The 22,695-nt window shown below is 37.3% G+C and overlaps 1 protein-coding gene across 1 annotated transcript; it reads right to left on the bottom strand.

The window, feature by feature from the left end:
- Positions 1 to 227: 227 nt before the first annotated feature.
- LOC149182853 (uncharacterized) lies at positions 228 to 12,745 on the bottom strand. The gene is made up of 3 exons (XM_089414704.1): positions 10,882 to 12,745; positions 382 to 467; positions 228 to 296 (listed from the first exon to the last, which is right to left on the bottom strand). The coding sequence occupies exons 1-3, from the start codon at positions 12,743 to 12,745 to the stop codon at positions 228 to 230; spliced, it is 2,019 nt and encodes a 672-aa protein (XP_089270830.1).
- Positions 12,746 to 22,695: the final 9,950 nt, after the last annotated feature.

Genomic DNA, 22,695 nt, shown 5'->3' on the forward strand with positions numbered 1-22,695 from the left:
GAGTAAAGCTGGTAGGATTAAAAATCCTACCGGTTACAGGCCATGGATGGTCGCCGACCTCCCCCACCTTCCCCACAGCTCGCCAGACCTTCTCCACACCTGCAACGTCCTTTTCCACACCTGCAACACCTGCAACAGGAAGAAAAAAGCCATTAGAAGCCATTAGAGATCACAAAAACAACAAAAACAGCAGAGCTAAACCCTAAAAATGCTATGTTACCTCAAGCTCAGTAGAATGGCGACCGACTCCTCCCCAAACAACAAAATCGCCTGATAAGACCACCACCAGAGAAACGCTAAACAACCGACATTCCATGTTAAACAGCTTGCATTCCAGAACGACCAAGAAATCCAGGTGGAAAAGCACAAGAAAAGCAGAACCGCTGTCCCAGCCAGAAACCCAGAAACTCCATCAAACCTTCGCACCAGCACACGAATAAACGACTCTGCGCGCAACAATACAAACCCTGTCAACCAAACACACCATTCCCCAGCACACGTTCTAACCACCATGCGCGCAGGTTATAGGGCCGTCCCGCGCCATCTTCGGCGGGGGGCTTCGCCCAACTACCGGCCCCAAGCAGAAAGACAAAGGGAAAATGGAACATCGTCGAAATGAGCCCAGACCAACCTAGTAAATGGCGCGAAGGAGGTGTTTTAATGTTCGAGGTGATAGCCCACACGGCCAGCTCCACGGTGGACAGGTGTCGTACCGGAGCCATGTGGGTTGACGCGTGGTATTATGACGTGGCGGGGAGGGCGCACATGTATTGGCGACCCTCCCCTATGCATATGTGGATACATGTTTTTTTATTATGGTACGATGGGTCTTGAGATGTTTTATAGATATGGTTCTCTAGATATTAACCTATTATTTTTATATGTATATATATAATATTATTAGGTTGATGCATGTATATATAAAATATTATTACGTTGTTAAATACAGTATATATAATGTTATTTTGATATTTATTATTAAATATATTAATTTTGAAATAATATAAATATTTGAATTTTTTTTGAAAATTTTAAAAATGTTTATGGTTATTTCAAAAATTTAAAGAAAATTCATTAATTATTATTATTTATTTATTTTTTGTTTATTACAAAGATACTTTTGTTTACTCAATTCCAACATCAAGCTCTCATGTTTAAGATTTTACATAGATTCCTCCCATTTAAGATGGTCTTGAAATAATGAGGGATAAAATGCATTAAATTTATTAGTATTACATATTGAGAAAACATATAAAAGTAAAATCTAATAATACTGAGTAACAATGACTCGTCCATTGTAAATAATGAGAGCTCAAGTGATCTTGACATAACACTTAACAGAAAATTTACGTCTCAATCATTACATAGATCCATGTAAGCTTGGAAACTGTATATGCTACTTGTCTTTAACATGCTTTCTATGTTTACAAATTATTAGTAATTGTTTCCTAATCATTGCCTATTATCAATTAATGAATTCAGCTCTAGTGCATGGTTCTCATGTGCAAAGAGGAAATTTAGAGAATCAAAGTCAAAACTCTACACAAGGCACAACAAGGCTTTTAGTATTGTTGCAAAAAATGTGAGATCACATATACTATTGTTTGGATACTATTAACATAAATTTTTTTAATGAGAGACTTATACATATATGTATTTATACAAGTGGGCTCATTTTTCTCATATTCATTTTTGATTGATGCTAGAGAACAACAAGCAAACAACCAATGAGAAAGGAAACTTCATGGTAACTCTCTACATTTGTATTTTTCTTATGAGTTGATTATGACAATAAAGCATAAATTTACTTGAAAGATTTGAATCCTCAATTGTAGGAAGAATTGTAGCTAACTACATGATTTACTTGTAAGGTTATTGAAAATTATAAAAGTCCTAGCAAACAATCATAAAAAACTGACTTATTGCTTGCTCACTAGATTGTTAGTATTTGATCATTTTCTATATTGCCTATATTGCAGTATACATTTCCCACCTTTCACTTTTATAAGGATACAATACTATTTCGTGTGTTTATATAGCTTGCATGCCAGTTAGGATTTATTGCCATATCCCATATATGAATGGACACAAGATTGTTACTTAGCTATCTCTTACTGACTCATATATTAAATCTGGTCATGCTTCAACCATGCCTACAAAATCCAATTTGCAGGAAGGTACTCAAATCAAAATAGTAAGGATGGAAGGATGACAACAAACCTATGTTGAATCTAGAAATTTAGTTGATGTAGTCCTTCAAAATTTAGAGAAGACATCTACAACTTGCAATTTATTACTTGATAACTTCTTAAGAATTGGCAATGTAGTAGAAATTTGATGATGGGCAATATTATGTGAACTTTGTATTATTTTATTTCCATGGCATCAGACTCTTATTATGGATGAGAAGTTTGTTTATGATGTTGAGTTTCACTTGATGTTGATTTTTTATTTTCAAAAAAATGTGGATATCATTCTCATAACTTTAGATTGAAGTTTTATGTCGTTCTATTTTGATAATGAGCTTGAAGTTTCAAGTTTGGCTCAATTTCATTTTTTTATGAATTTCATATGAAAAAGGTTTTGATAATCCAACAATTGCATTGGATTGCATGGAGAGAGTCGGATTGGATTGCATGGAGAGTTGCTTTCGATTGATTCAAAACTTTCTAGCCCAAACTTAAGAGGATTTTTAGCTTCTGAAACATACGTGAAACAATTTATAATAAACCTGGTTGTGTTTACATTAGGGAATGAATTTATCTCCAGCTTTGACTAATCCCTCCTTTGGACATGCCCAATTGTTGGTTGTATAGTAGGTGACCTACACTAGAAACTGATTTTTGTGTTCATGAAAAATGGCTAGGTAAGAAATCCGTTGTTATTTGAAAAATACCCACATTTATTTTATGCATATGTAAATAGTTTCTTGATGCTTTGCAGGTGGTGCTGAGACTTAAGAGCAAGCACATTGGTGGTACTCTTACAAAGAGGAAAAAACATAAGCAAACATATTTTTATGCAATTTTGTTATTTTCTTTTTGGAATTGCTCATTAAAAGTACCAAGCTTGGTGATATGGCATCCTATGTGCATGATGTTTACTGAGATTTTCCCACTTGTACAGGCAAAGAGTCATTGGCAGTATTAAGAATCGAGCATAGACGTTATTTGGGGCTTGAGATTGTAGGTGGAGTAATACAATTAAAATGCATGAACAATATTGTTCATAGAATATGCACATAAGGGGTTTCACAATTGTTTTCTTAGCACAAAGCAAGATATCCACAGACTCATGATCCCCTTGTTGACCACTATGTGTCAACGACCCATAGCACTACACCCCTTTTTTCGCAAAAGGGATAGCGTTTGATCGATGTGTTCGTGTCATCTAGCTATCATCATCAGCTTGATCATCATCTTATAATGTAAACTCAGTCTGCATGTGTATAATGTAAATAATCTCAACAGATTCTGTCGCGTATGTAATTATTTACGTAAACCTACTTTTTTGGTGATGACTTATATCTCGAGAGGGTTTTTGTCTCACTGATCCATTTTCGGATGGTCAACAGAGTTTTCCTTCAGCTTTACTCCAAAGTCGAAATGTATTTTGTCACTGGGATTTTAGGGGAGTCCAAGTGTTTTAGATCGAGTTTATGTAAAAGTGATTTGGAAATAATCTTAACCATTTGGTTATGTTATTTTATTACAAATTGTTTGATTTGTTAGATTATATTTTGTGTCGCAGAGCTGGATAGTCTGTGAGGGTTTTTTGGAAATGGGTCTTTTCCCTTGAGATATAAAAATGTAGAAATCATGATGTAAAGTGTCTTGGGGGTTAGAAAAATAACTTATCCCCTCATAGGTTAATTAATTAAATTTCTTGGCCAAAATTAACTAAAATCTTAAGTAAAAAATTTAACTAATTCTAGGTCCTAGGTAAATTTAAATTCTCCGAAGGCAAAATTTGTTTGTCCTTAAAAATTAAGTTTTAAGAGGTCTAGAGACTAAGGTAAATTGAATATTTTGCTAAATTTTAAGCATTTGGTCCTTGGAGTTAAGTCAAAGTCAAAATTTTGAGAAAATTAATTCAAAAATTTAATTTTGAATTAATTAAAATGCATTTAATTGAAAAATTTGAATTTCTTCAATAATTTAAAATTTCGACGGATGAGATTAAAAGAAGTTTGGATCATCATCAACGATCGAGATTGCTTTGATGAGGATCACTCGAATTAGCTGTTGGAAGATTTATCTTTAAATAGGAGGTCGTTTGTTAGTCAAATTATCATCCGATCACTCGATCGTGTACTAAGCTCTCAAGCTTTCTTGTATACTTTTTTGAATTAATGCAAAAGTCTTTGGAGTTTCAATGTGTTGTAGTGTTTTTGTTCATGAATTTATGGTAATATTGTTTTAATTTCTGCTTAATATTATGTGAAAACTATCAATCAATAGCTCTCTTAGAATAATCTGAATACATGTATCTTATTCAGTTTGTTGGATTTAGGGTGACATTTTTAATTTTGATTGAAGTAGTAGGTATCTCTATTTCTTCAAAATTTTATTGTTGTTCTATTTCTCTACTTGATTTGATGGTTGATCTAGTGTTTGCAGAAAATCTCTCAGGTTTTCATTGAGTGTTTGGGGATAGTTTTCGGTTGGACCAACCAATTCTCAACACATTTTCTGAGCCTACTTCATATAAGCCTTAGGATTTATCTAACGATAATTTTTTTTTTTTTTTTTTTGGCTGCAGGGTGTTTTTGGGCTAGTACCTCTCTAAATTTCAAATTTTTTTAAATAGTTTGTGGAAATTTTGATAGATCTGGCTATTAAGAGCCTTAGATTATCAGATCTGGGAGAAAAGTTGGACTCATACTTCTCAGATTTGATAGATCTGTAAATTATTTGTATAGACATGTAAATTATTTGTATAGATCTGTTATTTACTTGTGTAGATCTGAAATTTTGTAACATAATTTTGAATTTTAACACTTGGGTTTTTTGAGATTTTCTCTATTTATGTACATATTGGGTATTGGGTTTTTCTCTTTTCACTTGTGCAGAAATAGATTTGAGAAATCAGCCAAGAAAATCTTCAGATCTGAGCTAGATCTATACCCTAAAGGGCAAGATGTAGGCTCAAAGATTGTTTGCAGGAATAGATATGAGAAATCAGCCAAGTAAATCTTTAGATTTGAGATTTTTCAAGTATATCTGGGGGTTTTGAGACAGATCTAGGCACTAGAGCACAATATCTTATCCCAAATATTTTTACAAGGCCAGTCATTAAAGATTTTGCAATAAATCTGAAGATTTGAAGCAAAATAATTTTTTTTCAGAAGAAGGGTTTCAGGTTTTGGGGCTCCTAAGCCCATATCTCTCTTCTCCTAGCCCAACACTAGTTCTATTGGGCCTAGTGCTAGCTCCCATTGGCCCTAGATTCCCTTGTTCCATTTCTGATATGAATATTTGATTTTCTGAAGCTAATCATTGGTGGGTTTTTGCAGAAAATTTGGTAAAAATTTGTGTTTCAGATATTGAATTTTTTTTGGCAACTTGGACAAGTGATCTTCAAGGCCTAGGGCCTAAGAGTTTGATCTCTAAACCATCTTTTTCCTCATTGTTTGCTACAACAATCATATACCTTTCTAATAGTGGTGAAAAACACATTTAAGTGGTTTGAAATTAACTAAAAAATTGTTAAATACATTAATAAGTCATTTATGTTTGATGTGTATCAAGAATTTGGCCTAGATCTACATTTTGGGTGATTGTTATCTTTGAATAATTCTGTTTCTGAAGTCTGAAATATAACAGTGGAAAAATTTCATGTGGGTTAGCCTAAAATCAGTTCCTAAGTTGTCTAATACATTAAGGAATTAATTTCTTGAGCTGGACATTCATCATTAGGCTTATTTCATGTTTTAATTGCTGGCTGTAATAAGTATATTAGATCTGATATAACTCTGGAAATCACATCATAACACGTTGAACTTTTTTGATAATTCATGTGGGCAAGTTTGGAAAATTTTCGGTAAATTTTTTGCATAAAGATATCATTGATAGCTTACTATTTTCATTGTTATATTGTTGCTATCATAAAGTTTTTCTTACTGCTATCCTAAAAATCAATTTCTAAAAATTAAGTACTATGTTATGGAATTGTGATAAAATGCATACCCTTTGTTTCATAAACTGAATATTTTTTGAGCATTTGTTAATATTAATTGCAAAGAATTTTTTGTTCTCTTTGAGCTATAACTATATCAGAAAGATTTTAAATAAGCTTATGTTTTAATTGCAATATCTTCAGAGGTCTAAGTTTGAGTCTTCATTTAATAAGGCGAACGTTTCATTTGGGTATTGGAAGTTTCTGCCACATAAGCATCTTTTCATCCTTGAATTTAACTTTATCTCATCTTCTCATCATCTAGTGCATTTGCATATAAGTTTGTTTTGCATAAATAAAATTTACTTCCAAGCATAAGCTTGGTCAATAGAGAGATAGGTATCCATCCATCTTTGCTTGAGTAGCCTGCTTTTAATAGTAATTAAAACGGTGACCTTACAGTCGTCAGAACCACAACTCTCTGCAGTGCCAGAAGCATCGGGTATGTTAGATTTTCAGGAGAGGTATTGTTAATCACACCTTAGTGTGCTTCACCTTATCTTCTTTCTGCCAATTACTACGAAATCAGGCTCAATATAGCAAGCTTGGGAGGCTTCTCTCCATGCTTTTTGAGCATAGGAATAAAATCTTAAATCAAAATAAATAATTTGTTTCTTTAGGTCCGATAGACCAATGTTTGGTCTCAGCGAACGTTAACCATCATCATCATCATCATAAAGGATCGAAGGGTTAAAACTTAGATAGACATTTAACTAAAATTAACCAAGATTCTTGCATCTGACATTAGTTTTACGGTTTGCATTTCATATAAGATAGTCATTCATCTAAGCAGCAGTTGCTAATCGATTACTTGGTCTTCATTTCCCTAGCAAGATCGTTGACTCCATAAGACACTGGTATCAATCGTTTAAAATCTAATCATATCCTATAAGTCTTGTTATATCTTAATCAAGTACTTGATCGCTTCACTGTGTCTCCTGAACTGGTTGGTTCCCAACTATTTCTTCTTCATTCCATTTTTCCATAAGGTCTACCCGCCTTAGCCTGTTGTAGGGAGACAACTTAAACGAAGAGATTGAGGATCAAGGTGACAACCCCCGATTTGAGCCCTTGTTGCGGTGCCTAGACATTCTGTGCGACAACACCCCTCTTATTGACATCAACTTCTTTCTAGATTTGTCAAAGCTATATGGCCCCTGATTAATGCAATGTGTTATAAATAAATTGAATTTTATTGCTCATTTCCTATTGAAAACCATGTACATAGTCCAACAAGATTCAAATGCACCACCACATCTAAAATTTCATCAAAACTAAGAATCTTGATTTTGAAGATAATTGTTTGACACCAAAATTTTTATAATGTGTACATTGGGGTTTCATTCATCAAAAGCAAAGTAGATATGCTACTTTAGGCTTGAGACTGTGGGTGGAGTAGGACAATTTGAATGCATGGCCAAGATTGTTCATAAAAAAATCATAGGTTGGGTTGCATTAAGCAAGAACATAATAGAGATGTTATTTTGGGCTTGAGAATGTAGGTGGAGCAATACAATTTGAATGCATGAAAAATATTGTTCAGAGTATATGCCCAAAAGGGGTTGCACAGTTGTTTCTTTAGCATAAATCGAGAGATTCAAATTCGTGATCCCCTCATCTTGACATCAACTACTTTCTAAATTTCTTTAAAGCCAGATGGCCTCTCGTTAATCCAATGTGTTATGTCTTATAGATAAACTCAACATTATTATTCATTTCTTGTTCAAAACCATGTACACAATCCAACTTACTTTACTTGAATAGTTCCAAGAAGCATGGTTTCATGTGGTACATAAAGTGCTTTAAGAGTATTTCTTATACTGTTACACAATATTTTGTCACACCTCCTGCACTTCCTCGTGACATACCTCGAAGTGCCCAAAACATGACCATCATGCAGTGTACTCATTCATATATGTAGCTCAGATCTTCCCTAAGACATTGATTGGAAAATGCCTTGAGCTTCCTCTGAAGGAAATAGCTCTAAAACCCTAATTTGAGAATCATCACTCTTATGAGGCTGAAAATTGCGATGGTTGCCTATTGCACCATGCCAGACCTGTGATGCCATTGCTTTGTTTACTTGTATACCCGTGATGATCCCAAAAAGGCAATTTTCCGAAAGAGGATGAGAAGCTTCGTGATTTAGAAGCTTCCATAGCGGCGAGCTAGAGGTTGTTTGACGTAGATGAGGTTGAATTCTCCCAACTTGGCCTCTTGGTCTTATCCCTATGAGCTACCTCCTTGAGATGAGGGCCTAATCCTATCTTTGGAGAGGTCCTAACTCCCTTTCCCAGCCTATATATTCATTCTCTCCCATTCCCAAATGGTTAGAGGTTGGTTGGTCTATGTCTATTTGCACCCTTATGCTAAGATTATGCCTATATGATACTCATTTGACTTGGAGGAGTGCTTGGAGAGCTTAGCTTGGACTTGGATATTCATTCAAGGAGAGCCTATCAACATCAAGGCTTGGTTGTATGATTCCCTTTATTTTCTAATAATATACAACTACTGGTTCATTTTCTCTAAATGTGTATTCTCATGTATCATTTAGCTTAGCATTCCTTGATCAGTTAAGTAGGTTGCTTTTGAATATGCTAGTTGTATTTCATGTCTTGTTGTGTCTTGATCTCTTGTGTAGGTTCATAAACGCTAAGAGCAATAGAAACGAGCTCGTGGCGCAAGTGATTCAAGGTCTTCAACAAAGGAGATCGAAATAGCATCAGAATGAGGTAGGCCATGTTCTTCGTTTCTCTTTCCAAATTGTAACTTAGGAAAGTGTTTGGTAGATTGTCACTTTGGTTGCTAGACCCACTCATTGGGCTAGAGGGATCGTCTCTATCAACAAAGAGGATTTACCTAGACAACAAAATGGTGAATCCATTGGGGAAGCTATGATCCTTTCCATTTAATCCTTCATATTGATTTTGTGATGAGTTTGACCAACCGTTAATTTTATAGCTTGTTTGCTTTCTTGTAACTATTTTCACTTGCTGGTGATTGCTTGAGAACATTGATTTTTGTCTAGTCTTGAAGATTTCTTATTTTTTCTTCATTTTTCTCGCCCATCACAGGTTTACCTCTCACAGTCGCGATGACATCGCGAATGTTTTTATTACAGTCACGATGATCGATGTTTTACCTATGACAAGCATGATGATCACAGAGTATAAGAGAAAATAGGGGTTTTCTTCTTGTTTTTCAGTCTTTGTGTCCTCTATCAGTGATTTTCCAGAGTGTCTATGGTGTTTTTGATTGATTGTCTTGATTAATTTGCAAAATTTGTCTCATTGGATTCGAAGTGAAATCTGATTAAGTTCTAGGGTTTCTAATCAATTGGTCATCACTTATTGCTTGTTGGTGTTGTTGAGATACTTGTTTTATTGATTGATTGAATGTTGTTTTCTGTGGAAATCATTGAAAACATCATTTTGCATTTGTTTTAGCTTGTATTTTGAAATTTACTTTTCATAAAAATTCATTAGATTAGTTGCATTGAAAAGTTATTTTTTGAGATTCATCATTGAAAATAGATCGCATTTTCCAGTGTTTGAAAGCTAAAAACTGTATTAGGTGCATCAAATCATTCAAATTGGAAAGAAAATCATAATTCATATATGTGCATATTTATAAAGTAAAACCATTTTGCTTTCGAAAAGTTGCATTTAGGATAGTTAGAAGTCATTTTTTTTTTACTTTTTGCATTGTATTTGGAAGACAAAAGTGAAGGTTGGTGGAAGGCATTTTGCATGATGCATTATAGATTGAAATTTCTTCCCTTAATTAGTCTAACTTTCATTGAAGTGGAAAGCTTTCCTTTTCTCATATAGTTGCATCATATGGATTCAAGTGACATCATTACGACCTTGAAACCGAAACATAATTTCAATATCAACTTTAAATATATCAATTTTTTCCAAAGAAAGAGAGTTCATAATTTCTATTAAAAGAAATTACATGCTGTTGATGCCAATGGCATATGCTGTAGTGTGGTTTTCACCACTGCTCAGAGAAACAAAATTACATCAAAAGAGACCCACAGAGATACGATGGTTCTGTATCCCTCAGAGAAAGTGCAATGTCTCAAATAAAAACCAAAATAAACAGAGCTGTAGAGTGTTATCCGCTATACAGTAGCAAAAAAGGACGATCTGTACTGTGGCTGTTATATACAATGAGTATCATAGCATAGCAAAAAAGGACGATCTGTACTGTAGCTGTTATATACAATGAGTATCATAGCATAGCAAAAAATTTAGATGGGGTCATTGCCCCCCTGTAGGAGGCCGTCAATATATGGTCGATGAAAAAATCTGTGCATCCCATCTGGTTTGTATTCCTCGATCAGCCAATCTCCTAGAGGTCGATCCGCCGCTTCTTTCGAGAGCCGGTCAACAGTTGAATTTCTTTCCCTGTAGATGTGAGAAACAGTGATCTGGTCAAAATGTGTTTTAAGAAAAACAATTTCTTCCAAGATATGTTTCAAAGAATATGCATGACAGATAGATTTGTTATTTGCCCAATCAATCACAATCTTTGAGTCCCCAAAAATGTGAAGTTGCCGACAGTTTTTGGATAAAGCAAAATAGAGAAGATGTCTCAGAGTAATTAGTTCAGCATGGTTGTTGGTGCCCGGACCAAGTCCCATTCTCAGGTGAAAATAGTGTGAATCTGATAGATGAAATAGAATGCCCCCCCCACAGCCTTGCCTCGGTGCAGCCCCATCAAAATATGCCCACGGCATATCCTTGTTAATAATTTCAGGCATAATGTTCTTGGGAGTGTTATGTTTATTTTCAAATGGGATCTCCGTGTATGCCGCGCATATGGACGGTGGGAGTAGGTGCCAATTGACCATGCAGTCCTCAAAGATTATGGCATTACGCCTGTTCCAGATGTACCAGGACACCAAAAGCGGTAAATTCCTAGACTTTTCTGAAGCCACAACAGACCACCACTGTTCCCAGGCCGTAGGTATATCTGCCCCCTGCCAAGTTGTATTTATATTGAGGGCCTGTGTGACCTGGTTCCATAAATCCTTTGTGACCTCGCAGGTAAGAAATAGGTGTAGAGATGTTTCTTCCTCTTTTCTGCATAGGACGCACCATGTTGGTCCAGCAAATGCTCGTTTCCTGAGGATGGAGCCAGTTGGTAATTTGTCTGCAAGAATATTCCACATGAGAAGTCGAGCTCTTGGTTGAGCTTGTAGGTGCCAGATAGCTGACCACCAGTTTTTATGCATGTCGGGATTCTTTGCCTCGATCAACTTGTAGTAGCCAATCTTCGGTGCATAATTACCAGATTTGGCAGGCGCCCAAATTAACTCATCCTCTTCCTCATGTAGCTTGATGTGCGATTCGGTTAGTGCCTGTATGTAGCCTTTCCAATTAGAGTTCCATTCATCTGTCAGTTGCCACTGACGGTCAGTTATCCATGCCTGTGAAAAGATGGAAGAATGTTGCTGATCTCCAATCTGTGCAAGATATTTTATGCCCCTGTTGTTGAGATAACGAACCAAACCTTCCGGCAGTAGGTGCGCATTCCCAGATCCAGGCCAAGGATCTAAGCCTATGCGGACTTGTGTACCATTACCAATTCGCCATAGCAGATTGTCTCTAATGAGAGGCATAGCATTTAGAGTGGCCTTCCAGATCGCAGATATGCCTTGTCGGTTCCAATGGGGTCTGCGAATCCAGTCAATGATGTTAGAGGGCCAAATATACTTTTGGTGTATAACTTCCGCCCATAAACTGTTCGGTTTAAGAAGTGACCAGCCCTGCTTAGCTGTCAACGCTTGTGCAAATTCCGAGAGAGATTTTAGTCCCCACCCTCCCCATCTCTTTGGCGTAGTGACCAATGACCATCTTGTCCAGGCAAAGATCTTCCCCTTTTTATTGCCATTCCACAGGAATCTGTTGCAAATTTGTTGAATTTTTTGAAGAATGCTCTTTGGGATCCATGTAAGGGACATCCAGTAAACTGGGGTAGCCTCAAGAACAGATTTGATCAGCAGTAGTCTACCTGCTTTAGACAGAAGACGATGATGCCAACAATTTATCCTTTTTTCAATTTTGTTGATAAGCCAAGACCAGTGCTCAATTTTGTACCCATCCGGCCTTAGTCTGAAGCCAAGATATTTGATGCCATCCAGCAAATTATTTTCCAAGAAGGGGAAATGCTGGGTCGCCAGCTGAGATTCCTGATATGTGCACCCCATCGTGGACCTGGTAGATTTCTCCCTGTTGATCACCATGCCCGTGGCTTTACAGAAGAGTTGAAGAATATCATTTAGTGCAATGGAATCCCGGACACTTCCATTCAAGAAGATTAAGATGTCGTCAACAAACAGTAGATGAGTAAGATAGTACTGATCAGTAATTTTGAGTCCGCTGAAGTCTCCATTCCTTTTTGCTGTAGCTATGAGCCTACTAAGCCCTTCCATGACAATAAGGAAGAGTAGTGGGGAAAGAGGGCAGCCTTGCCTGATACCTCTGTTGATGTTGAAGCGAGCAGAGGCCGAACCATTAATAAGGATAGCAAAGGAGACAGTAGATATACAACCCATTATCCAGTTAATGAGCATGTGGGGGAAGCCCAAATGGGTGAGAATCATCTTCAAATAGAGCCAGTTTACCTTGTCAAATGCCTTTGCAAGGTCGATCTTTAGAGATATGCCTTTGAGGTTCTTCAGCTTTATGGAATGTAAGGCTTCCTGGGCAGTACCAATAGCCTCTTGGATGTGGCGATTTTGGAGGAAGGCAAACTGTTCTGCAGAGATATGTGAGGACAGAATGGGTTTAATGCGGTTGGCAATGATTTTGGCAATAATTTTGTAGAGGCAATTACATAATGATATAGGACGAAAATCATTGAAGGATGTGGGGTCATCTGTTTTGGGTATCAAGGCAATGAAAGTCTGGTTCATAGGTGGATGTATGTGTAAATATATCAATTGATCTAAGGAGCATTTGAAATATTAATGCTCATACTTAGTGGTCTAGGTTAGAGACGTGTTCCGACGTCTTCAAAACTTAGCAGTTGTCGTTCACAATACTCTTGCATTAGACAACGCTAGCATGGACGTGTTCTCCCCGTATCGTTGAGTATATAAAGGGAGACCCTCATAGGTTGCAAACCTTTATCCATAGGAAGCCGAGTATGCCGCCTTGTAAACATGATATATTTAACACAACATTCGGGTAGATTGCCTGCACATACGTCAAGTCCTTGGTAAATTTATTTGCTAAGGTGTATATTGCAGTTCATGATTACTTGGTAATCCATTTTGCCTGGTGTATCCTAAGTAGTCATTTCGATATTTTCTGACTCCTTAAACTTGAAAAGATCATTGAGCACTTGTCCTTTCAAGCTTGTTAAACCAAAAGAACGCGACTAGAGTCACCTTTTCATCCCTTTCTCGACTCTTAAAACATGAAAAGGCAAAGTTTTTGTTTCAAATTCTAAAATTAATTGACCACAAAACAACATCCTTCCTGTGGAAATACTCCTTAGTAGATCTTAGGTTGATACTAATGGAAACATTTCCTGAGTCTACCAGTCAAGGAAACCCCTCTGATGGGAATCCTAGTCCTTTTCCTTCTTTTGGAAATACTGGTGCTCCCTATATGGAAATGTTGTCCCTTCCTGGATTGACCATTGGTTTTCCAGTTTGATTATTTTCAACCTTGATGGTTATGAGTGTCCAAACTGCTTTTCAACAAGTTCTCCTCCACCTGAACAACATCAACCTCATGTTGATCCTAAATTTGACTCCTTGCCTTCTTCGCCTATTACTTCACTCCGTTATTCCTCTTTTCCTGGTGAAAGTCTGGATTCTAGTAATCAAGAAGCTAAGAAGAGGGAGAGGCCAAAGAAGAAGAAGCAAAAAAAGTAAGGGGGCAACCAAGCAACCATTTCTACGGATGCAACTAATGAAGAAAAATCTTCCAACGAGCCCCGAAAAGTAAATTTACCTTGCATGTTATGTAAGGGTGACCACCTTCTTTGGAATTGTCCTAGTATTCCCAAGGTCTTAGAAGTGTGGTCCACAGGTTCACATCGACCTTTGTCATCATCGCCCGGTGATCATGCTGGTGATAAACCTTCAACTAATAAATCCTATGGGAAACAAGGAAAAGTCAAATTTCCTTGTAAATTGTGAGTTGTGTGAAGGTAATCATCCCATTCAACTTTTTCCTTTAATGGATGAAGCTTCCAAAGATTTAGAAAACCTTACATCTTCTCAAACTCTTCTTTCGAATGGGTATCGAAAGCTTTCACTTGATCCTTTGCTAGTTGATCAAGTGATTGATCAAAATCCATCTTTGGTCAACCCCACTCTCTCTGAAAGTGAGTCTCGTGAGTCCGTTCTCGACCAACCATTGTTCATGAAAATGGTAGACTTGGTTCTGCCTTCAGTTAACTGTACATTTCCAGTAGAGAGTGAACCTCATACTGCTTAGGTTCTTTCGGTTTCTTTAGTTTCAAATAAACTAGAGGGAAATCCTCTCGTTCTTGAGGTGCGTGAGATTAGTTTTCCTTTTCCCATAGAGCAAGAGGGTAGATCTCCCATTCTTACGACACCCATTCCGAGTAGTTTGGTCACTTCTTTTGATTGGGGTTGACTGGCAGGATATCGTCTTTCGTATTATGTGCCTTTCCAGATTACAGTGCAGGCTTACCATATGGCCGTACCTAGTATAGTCATAGACGAGGGAACATATGTTAGCATTTTGTCCTCAACTGCTTAGCAAGATTTAGGTTCTCCTTAGCTTGTCCCCGTCACCTAGAATTTGTTAGCTTTTAACAGAGGAACCAGTCAACCTTTAGGGATCCTTCCTAAGTTACTTATTACTTTGTGAGGAAAGGCTGTCTATATAGATGCAATGGTTGTCCAAGGCCTGTTGGATTTTAATCTACTCCTTGGCTGTGACTATGTTTATGTCATGGGAGCTCTTGTTTCCTCCCTCTTTCGAGTAATGTGTTTCTTGCATGAAGGAAACATTGTGATCATTGATCAGCTTACATTCATTGGTCCTGAATAAGCAAGCAGTATCACCCCCGCCATAGGTTAATTATGTGGCCACATGTTCCATGCCCACATCTACTGATGATCTAGTAGGTGATGTAGTACACCATGTAATGGGGGCATTAGAGCCCGATTTTTGCATTGGATCCCTGGACATGTATTCCTTCCAAAGTGTTGTTCTCCCTTCTGATGAGAAACTCTTGGAAGCCATGGCCTCTTTTGGTCTGTGATGAAAGGGATATGGAGCAGAGTTCCTTGTCTTGTGTCAAGCTCCTTAAAAAATGAAACAAGGGATTTAGAGCAGAGTTCCTTGTCTTGTGTCAAGCTCCTTAAAAAATGAAACAAGGGATATGGAGTAGATTTCCTGTCCTGTGTCAAGCTCGTTAAAAAATGAAACAAGGGATATGAGGATAATTCTTTTACTATGTCAACCTCATTAAAAAATGAAATAGGTATCCATGAACATGGTTCTTTTCCTGTGTCAAGCTCGTTAAAAAATGAAACAAATTCCCTTCCAATTTGAGTCTTTCATTAGATCTCGTAAAATACCAGTCAAGTCTTTCACTTGATCTCGTAAGTGAACCTTCATTCCATCCACCTGTTAGTAATCAATAGTCTACTTAGGTGAATGAAATGAATATTAGGGGGTATGTACCTCAAATCGAGTCATTATGATGGGGGCATGCCAGCTTATCTCAAGAACAATTTATCTTTGTTTCAAGCTTGTGTAAAAGTGAAACAAAATCCAAGCATAGTTTGTTTTTGTTTCAAGGTTGTGTAAAAATGAAACCAAATCCAAGCATAGTTTTTCCTCATGTTTTAAGCTTGTGTAAACATGAAACCATTTCCCTCTTTACATCTCGTGATTGTTGTTTTTATCAATGGATTTTTATGAGTCTATGAACCTTGGTTTTTCATTCCAACGTCACCATCTCTTTGGCCGATCATACACATTTACTTGGTTGTTTTACCTTCTCCTAAGGAACATCTGTAATGAGTGGTCTTATTGGCCAACCTCTTCATCCTTACATGTTTTGAGCAATTCCATCATGACCAGAACCAGTTGCTATCTTTTTATACCACTCGTTCCTCCAGGAGGAGTCATCTTTCAACTCTTTTCCGACTCTTGAAATATGAAAAGATCGTTGAGTACTTGTCTTTTCGAACTCATTAAAGTAAATGAATTTACATCATCTTAATATAAGTTTAACCCTTTTTTGGGCTGAGATTGACTATTTATGAAAAAGGTACACCTTGGTCGACATGATCAAGAGGTTCTCTCGAATATTGTTTTCTACCTTTTCGGGTTCAAGAGACTAATTACGAAAAGGGACCTGCTGGATTTTTCTTTTTCGTCTCTTTTTCAAACTCTCTAAATATGAAAAAGACACCGAGTTACTCTTCTACCGAACTCGTTAAAATTAAACGACAAAAGACTTGTCACCATGACGAGCCTAAGTTTCTCCTCCCTACGACTCGTAAAACTTACTAGGATGGATTCATCCGAAGGGTGAACTTATATGACAAGCATATGGTATCCTCTTCAACCTTGTGTAAGCATTAAGAGGTACTCGCTAGAAATAGTGGGGAAAAATGAAAATGAAACATCTCTTGTATAGACAACATGTCGCTCTTGAACATGACACTCATTTGTTTCTCATGTTAGGTTTGGGACATCATCACTTAGTCACTTGTCCTTCCAGGTTTGGGTAATCCATTTTTCCTCTCATTTGATTATTCCATTTCGTCATTATGACCCTTGGTCCTATGTTGAGTCAAATGTTGCCACACTCCAGAGTCGTGTCGTCGATATGTTCAAGAGAAGTCCTATTTGTAGTTATTTACCTATACATTGTCTGGCCCATTGTTACAGTCTTGGATCTTATTCATTTCATTCCAATTTATTCCTTGTTTTGTTTTGATGATGGGTGACTCATCATTGTCCTCCTTCAAAGGGTCGCTCCCTGCCGACTTCAACTCATTATCCAGGAAGATGACTTAGAAACTCCCTCTCAGTACCTTAGAGCTTGCATGCCTTAATGGAAAGTTCTTCGCATCCGATGAAAGGTTTTCATCATTGGCCTTCGATTGGGTGATTCCACGAGTGTTCAACTTCAGTTTCATTATCACATTCATGGATTGTATTGTCGTACCTTGAGAGCCATTGTCATTATTGGTGGTTTCTCTCGTGCCTGTTAACAATCCACATCATTGGCTAGTAATCAGGTGGTTTTCTAGCATGTTCAACTTCGACACATTCATTCACATGTTAGAATTCATACTTTGATCGGTTCAAGATGGAGCGCAAGACCCTGAGTCTTGTCTGATATGACTCAAGCTGTGTGGAGTTATGTATTATTCATGATTGTACACATGTTTCTACTATACGGATGACTGTGACCATACCGTGGGATTTTATATTTATGATGATGATCGTTATATATCGGATGGATGCATCCATGTCTTAGATCTTAGATTATAGATGATCCTTCTGTATTGGATGGTTGTGCCCATGCCATGGATCCTTTCGTATAGTCCTTACTATCCGGATGGCTGCATCCATACCGTGGATTCATGTTTTTACATCAGATATGTATATGTATATGTATATGCGCCCTTGAGTTGTAGTTATCCTGACAGTGTTTGTCCTCGCCCTTGCCAAAGCTCGTAAAGCATCTCAACCATCACTCCTCGTTCTGCTTTCATGCTTTAGGGGGCATCTGTTACACAATATTTTGTCACACCTCCTCCACTTCCCCGTGACATACCCTGAAGTGCCGAAACATGACCATTATGTAGTGTACTCATTCATATATGCAGCTTAGATCCTCCCTAAGACATTGATTGGAAAATGCGTTGAGATTCCTCTAAAGGAAATAACTCTAAAACCTTAATTTGAGAATCATTACTCTTATGAGACTGAAAACCGCGATGGTCGCCTATTGCACTATGCCAAACCCGTGATGACATCACTCTATTTACTTGTATACCCATGATGATACCAAAAAGGTAATTTTCCCAAGGAGAATGAGAAGCTTCGTGATCTAGAAGCTTCCAGAGCGGCGAGCTAGAGGTTGTTCGACATAGATGAGGTCGAATTCTCCCAACTTGGCCTATTGGTCTTATCCTTATGAGCTACCTCCTTGAGATGAGGGCCTAATCCTATATTTGGAGAGGTCCTAACTCCCTTTACCAACCTATATATTCATCCTCTCCCATTCCAAAATCATTAGAGGCTGGTTGGTCTATGTCTATTCGCACTCTTATGCTAAGATTGTGCTTATATGCTACTCATTTGGCTTGGAGAAGTAGTGCTTGGAGAGCTTAGCTTGGACTTGGATATTCATTCAAGGAAAGCCTATCAACATCAAGGCTTGGTTGTATGATTCCCTTTATTTTCTAATAATATATAACTGCTGGTTCATTTTCCCTAAATGTGTATGCTCATGTATCATTTAGCTTAACATTCCTTGATCAGTTAAGTAGGTTTCTTTTGAATATGATATTTGTATTTGCATGCCTTGTTGTGTCTTGATATCTTGTGCAGGTGCATAAACGTTGAGAGCAACAAGAACGAGCCTGTGACACGAGTGATTCAAGGTCTTCAACAAAGGAGATCGAAATAACATCAGAACAAGGTAGGCCATCTTCTTCGTTTCTCTTTTCAAATTGTAACTTAGGAAAGTGTTTGATAGATTTTCACTTCAGTTGCTAGACCCACTCATTGGGCTAGAGGGATCGTCCCTATCCGAAAAGAGGATTTACCTAGACAAAATATACATTAGCCACTTGCTCAACATCTATAAGTGCTAGGATTTTTTTGAAATTTATATATTTATAAAATGTATATGGATCATATCGTCAATCCTTTCTAAGTGAAAATGTAACTCCTACTTGTTGAAGTAGTTCCATAAAAATGAGGAAATGAATAAAACCCCGATGATTTGTCCTTATGCTTTTAAAATTAGAGTTGTGTTTGTAATTTAATATAACAAACTTTTTTGAATTCAAGTGAGGAGATTAATTTAACAATAGCACAAGTTAATGTTTTCGCTTCCAATTCTCATCTATTAACGGTATTGGATCCCGCCATCATATAGGGTGTCTCCTCGATACAAGGTTCCAATTAGAATTCACACTATTTGGTATAGGAGCCCCATCTGGTTATGGTGTCTAACCATCATTGCAAGTGATCTTAAAAATATGCCTCGGATGCAAAAAAATACACAAGAGATCATGCACATAAATTTGGGGTAGCAAGTATGTAAACTTTGTGTGACACCAAGCGTAAGGTGTAAAAGGAGCTTCCACGCAAGAGGTAAGAAGCGAGCATCTGGCAGAAAAGTATTAGTACTATCTTAAGAGAGACACGCATGAACGATTTTAAAAACTCGTTGATTAACCTACAAATTAGTTCACAAGATAATAATGATCATATAAATACGTAACAACACCCATTCAACAAGATTCATAGCTAAATCAATGAAATAGTTCATTATATTTAGTATGCATAACACAACATATACCACAAACATCTAAATAATAGTCTTACAACATTTATGATACATGCATGAAAGAGTGTTGGCTCCATGAGCTTCCTATAATTAATGAAAGATCCAAGTACACTGTTACATTGATGGAACACTAGCTCCAATAATGGAACATGAAGCTACAACTTGCTTCTCCAAAAGAATGATATTCTCCCTTATGCACAACTAGAGAAGCCAAGGTCAAATCTCTAAAGGTACAAGCCCTTTTCTTGAGCTATGAGGCCTTCTTTTTAACACATTACATTGACTCTTTTGTTTCCTCATGAATATTTGACTTCCATAACCTATGGGCTTCTATGTGAATCTTCATATTCTACATATATCTCTTTACACTCCACATGTGTCTCTTGGACTTCTTTTACATTACATTTATTCATAAAAGACAAAATTACATCAAAATGGTGGCTATATAGGACAAAACTCTAATAAGACAAAATATTCCTCATGAAGAAGAAAAGGACAAATCAATAGCTTGAGCATGGAGTTCATTTGTGATATAGGAGTGCCATGCTATGAAATTTGTTGTGATAACTTTGACTTTGACTAGCAGCTCTGCAACATATCACATCTTCACCTCCAAAGCCTCTGATAATATGGATTTGGAGCTTGACTGTATACTATTCCACAGCCAGGATAACTTCATGTGAAATTTAGTTGGCTCAATTGCACACTATAGAATAGTATTACTGGTGATCTCTGAGCCTTCTTGATCTGTTTCCTGCTTGATTTGTTCAAGAAACTCCCTTATCTTCTGCATGATGACATCCTTGCGTCTTATTTCTCCAAGTGAACCCACAAAATCTACCTTGTGTTTCTATGTCATTGACTCTAAACCACTATGCAGTCATGTTGGAAATAATACTGAGAGGGGGGGTGAATCAGTATTATCTAGTCAAATATTCCCTTTTTCAAATTCAGATAATATACGCTACTTCAGTTAATTAGACCCGCGTATATACGCAACTATGTTGAAAGAAAACCGCGTATACAATGCAAACTTATAATTTACTTTATCTGTCAGATGTTGATTGTTAATCTGTGTTTCAGAATCAAATAACCAGTAAGCAGGAACAGTAAAACAGAACAGAAGACAATCACACACAAGAACACAAGATATAAGGTGGAAACCCAATGTGGGTGAAAACCACCTGCTGCAATTCGTCTCTATCTTCTTTTAATTAGAAACTTCTTTTTACAATGTACTGGTGCAGTCCTTTACCAGTACGCAGGCTGCAACCTGCAGAGAGCTACAACCCTCTCTCGTTCTCCAGCTTCTCCTGGAAGGGAGCTACAACCCCCTTAGCTCTTGCACTAGCCAAGATACTAGTACGTAGGTGCTGGCCTACAGAAGGCTACAACCTTCTCTTTCTTCCAGGGACCATGTTTCATAAATTTTCAGATTGGATCCACAGATAACATCAATCAAACATCAAGAATTTCTACATCAACCAATCACCTCTTCACCAATCAAAACTGAATCAAAATAAACACTTCTCTGACGACTGTACCCAGATCATAGTAACAGTAACCACACACCAAATCTGAACCCAAAACACTGCAACAATAAATAGAAGCAGCAAGATCACAACTCAAAATATATACGCTACTTTAATAGCCTGAAACCTGCGTGCATACGCTTCTGCGTATGGAACAACCTGCGTATACGCTGTTTGCCTTCACTGAACCAGCATATATACACGCTTTCGCTTCATTGAACTTGCGTACAAATCTATAAAGGATAATTCGCTCTTTCAGATATTCAAACTCTAATTAACCCAGATTATCAGTTTTATAGATCAAGCAAGCACCACATATAACAGATCAAAATCATACAAATATATTATCATTCAAGCTTTAAAGATTATGATCCATCAATAGAACTTATCCTTCTCTTTGCGCTAAGGTTCCTCCTTCCTTCAGATCCAGATCTGCACCATAACCCAATTACTAGTATTCCAGATCTAACACTTTATCAGATATTCAACAATAATTCCAATGATCCTTTGCCAAATGATCTCCTTCCTCTTTTATAGTCTTAGGCCTTCCACAATACCACGGTCCAAAACCATAATAAACCAATACCACAGACCCAATACTTGGGATCAACACTTCTGACGAGGTACCATGGTCCAAAACCATAGGTTCAAATACCAAGGACTAACTACCATGGACCAAAGGTAAGTTTTCCAACATATAAGCGCTTTTCCTTGCATGAAAGTCCGTGTATACGCATACGCGCCTTTGAAACGTCTAACCCGCGTGTATACGCGTCTTCGTCTAGATGAACCGACGTATATGTCTTTTCTTTCATTCTGAAAGCCTGAACTGAGATTTGTTAAAGAGAGTTGCCATCAAGGACAACACCTGTGCCATAATGCCAACAATCTCCCCCTTTGGACTTGATGGCAACCGAAAATCCTCAAAGTCATTCTCCCCCTTTGTCATCAAGGGCAAGGATTGTGCTCCCCCTGAGTACATGCTGAAATTTCTGCCCTGTTGTGCTGACCATGCTCCCCCTCACTGTAGGCAAGATCTGCAAAAGATGTTCTTCAAGAAGAACCATGACTTATGCATCATAAAAGACCTTCCTATCACCAAAAGACTCAATACATACATCCATCACCCAACCAAGTGGGGATACATCAGAAATTTACATATGACAACCAAGTTCATTACATGTTCATCCCAGGCATAGTGGGGAAACCAAAATAGGCCGTTACATGACCTTGACACCATAAAAGAGATACCACAAAAGAGATACATGACATAGAGACGATATATCTAGAACAAGACTTACGAAAGTCACCAATAACTGATAGGAGCAGCATCTGTTAATCACCATTCAGATCAGCAACCAAGATTTCCTTCAGTTCTCCCTCTGCCTTTGTTCCACCTGAAACCAACAACAGCTGTGATATAGAACCAAAAGCTTCTAAG

This window comes from Pinus tabuliformis, chromosome 3_2 (genome assembly GCF_031772625.1).
Source record: "Pinus tabuliformis cultivar Carrire ecotype Pingquan chromosome 3_2, CPIR1, whole genome shotgun sequence".
Lineage (NCBI taxonomy): Eukaryota > Viridiplantae > Streptophyta > Pinopsida > Pinales > Pinaceae > Pinus > Pinus tabuliformis.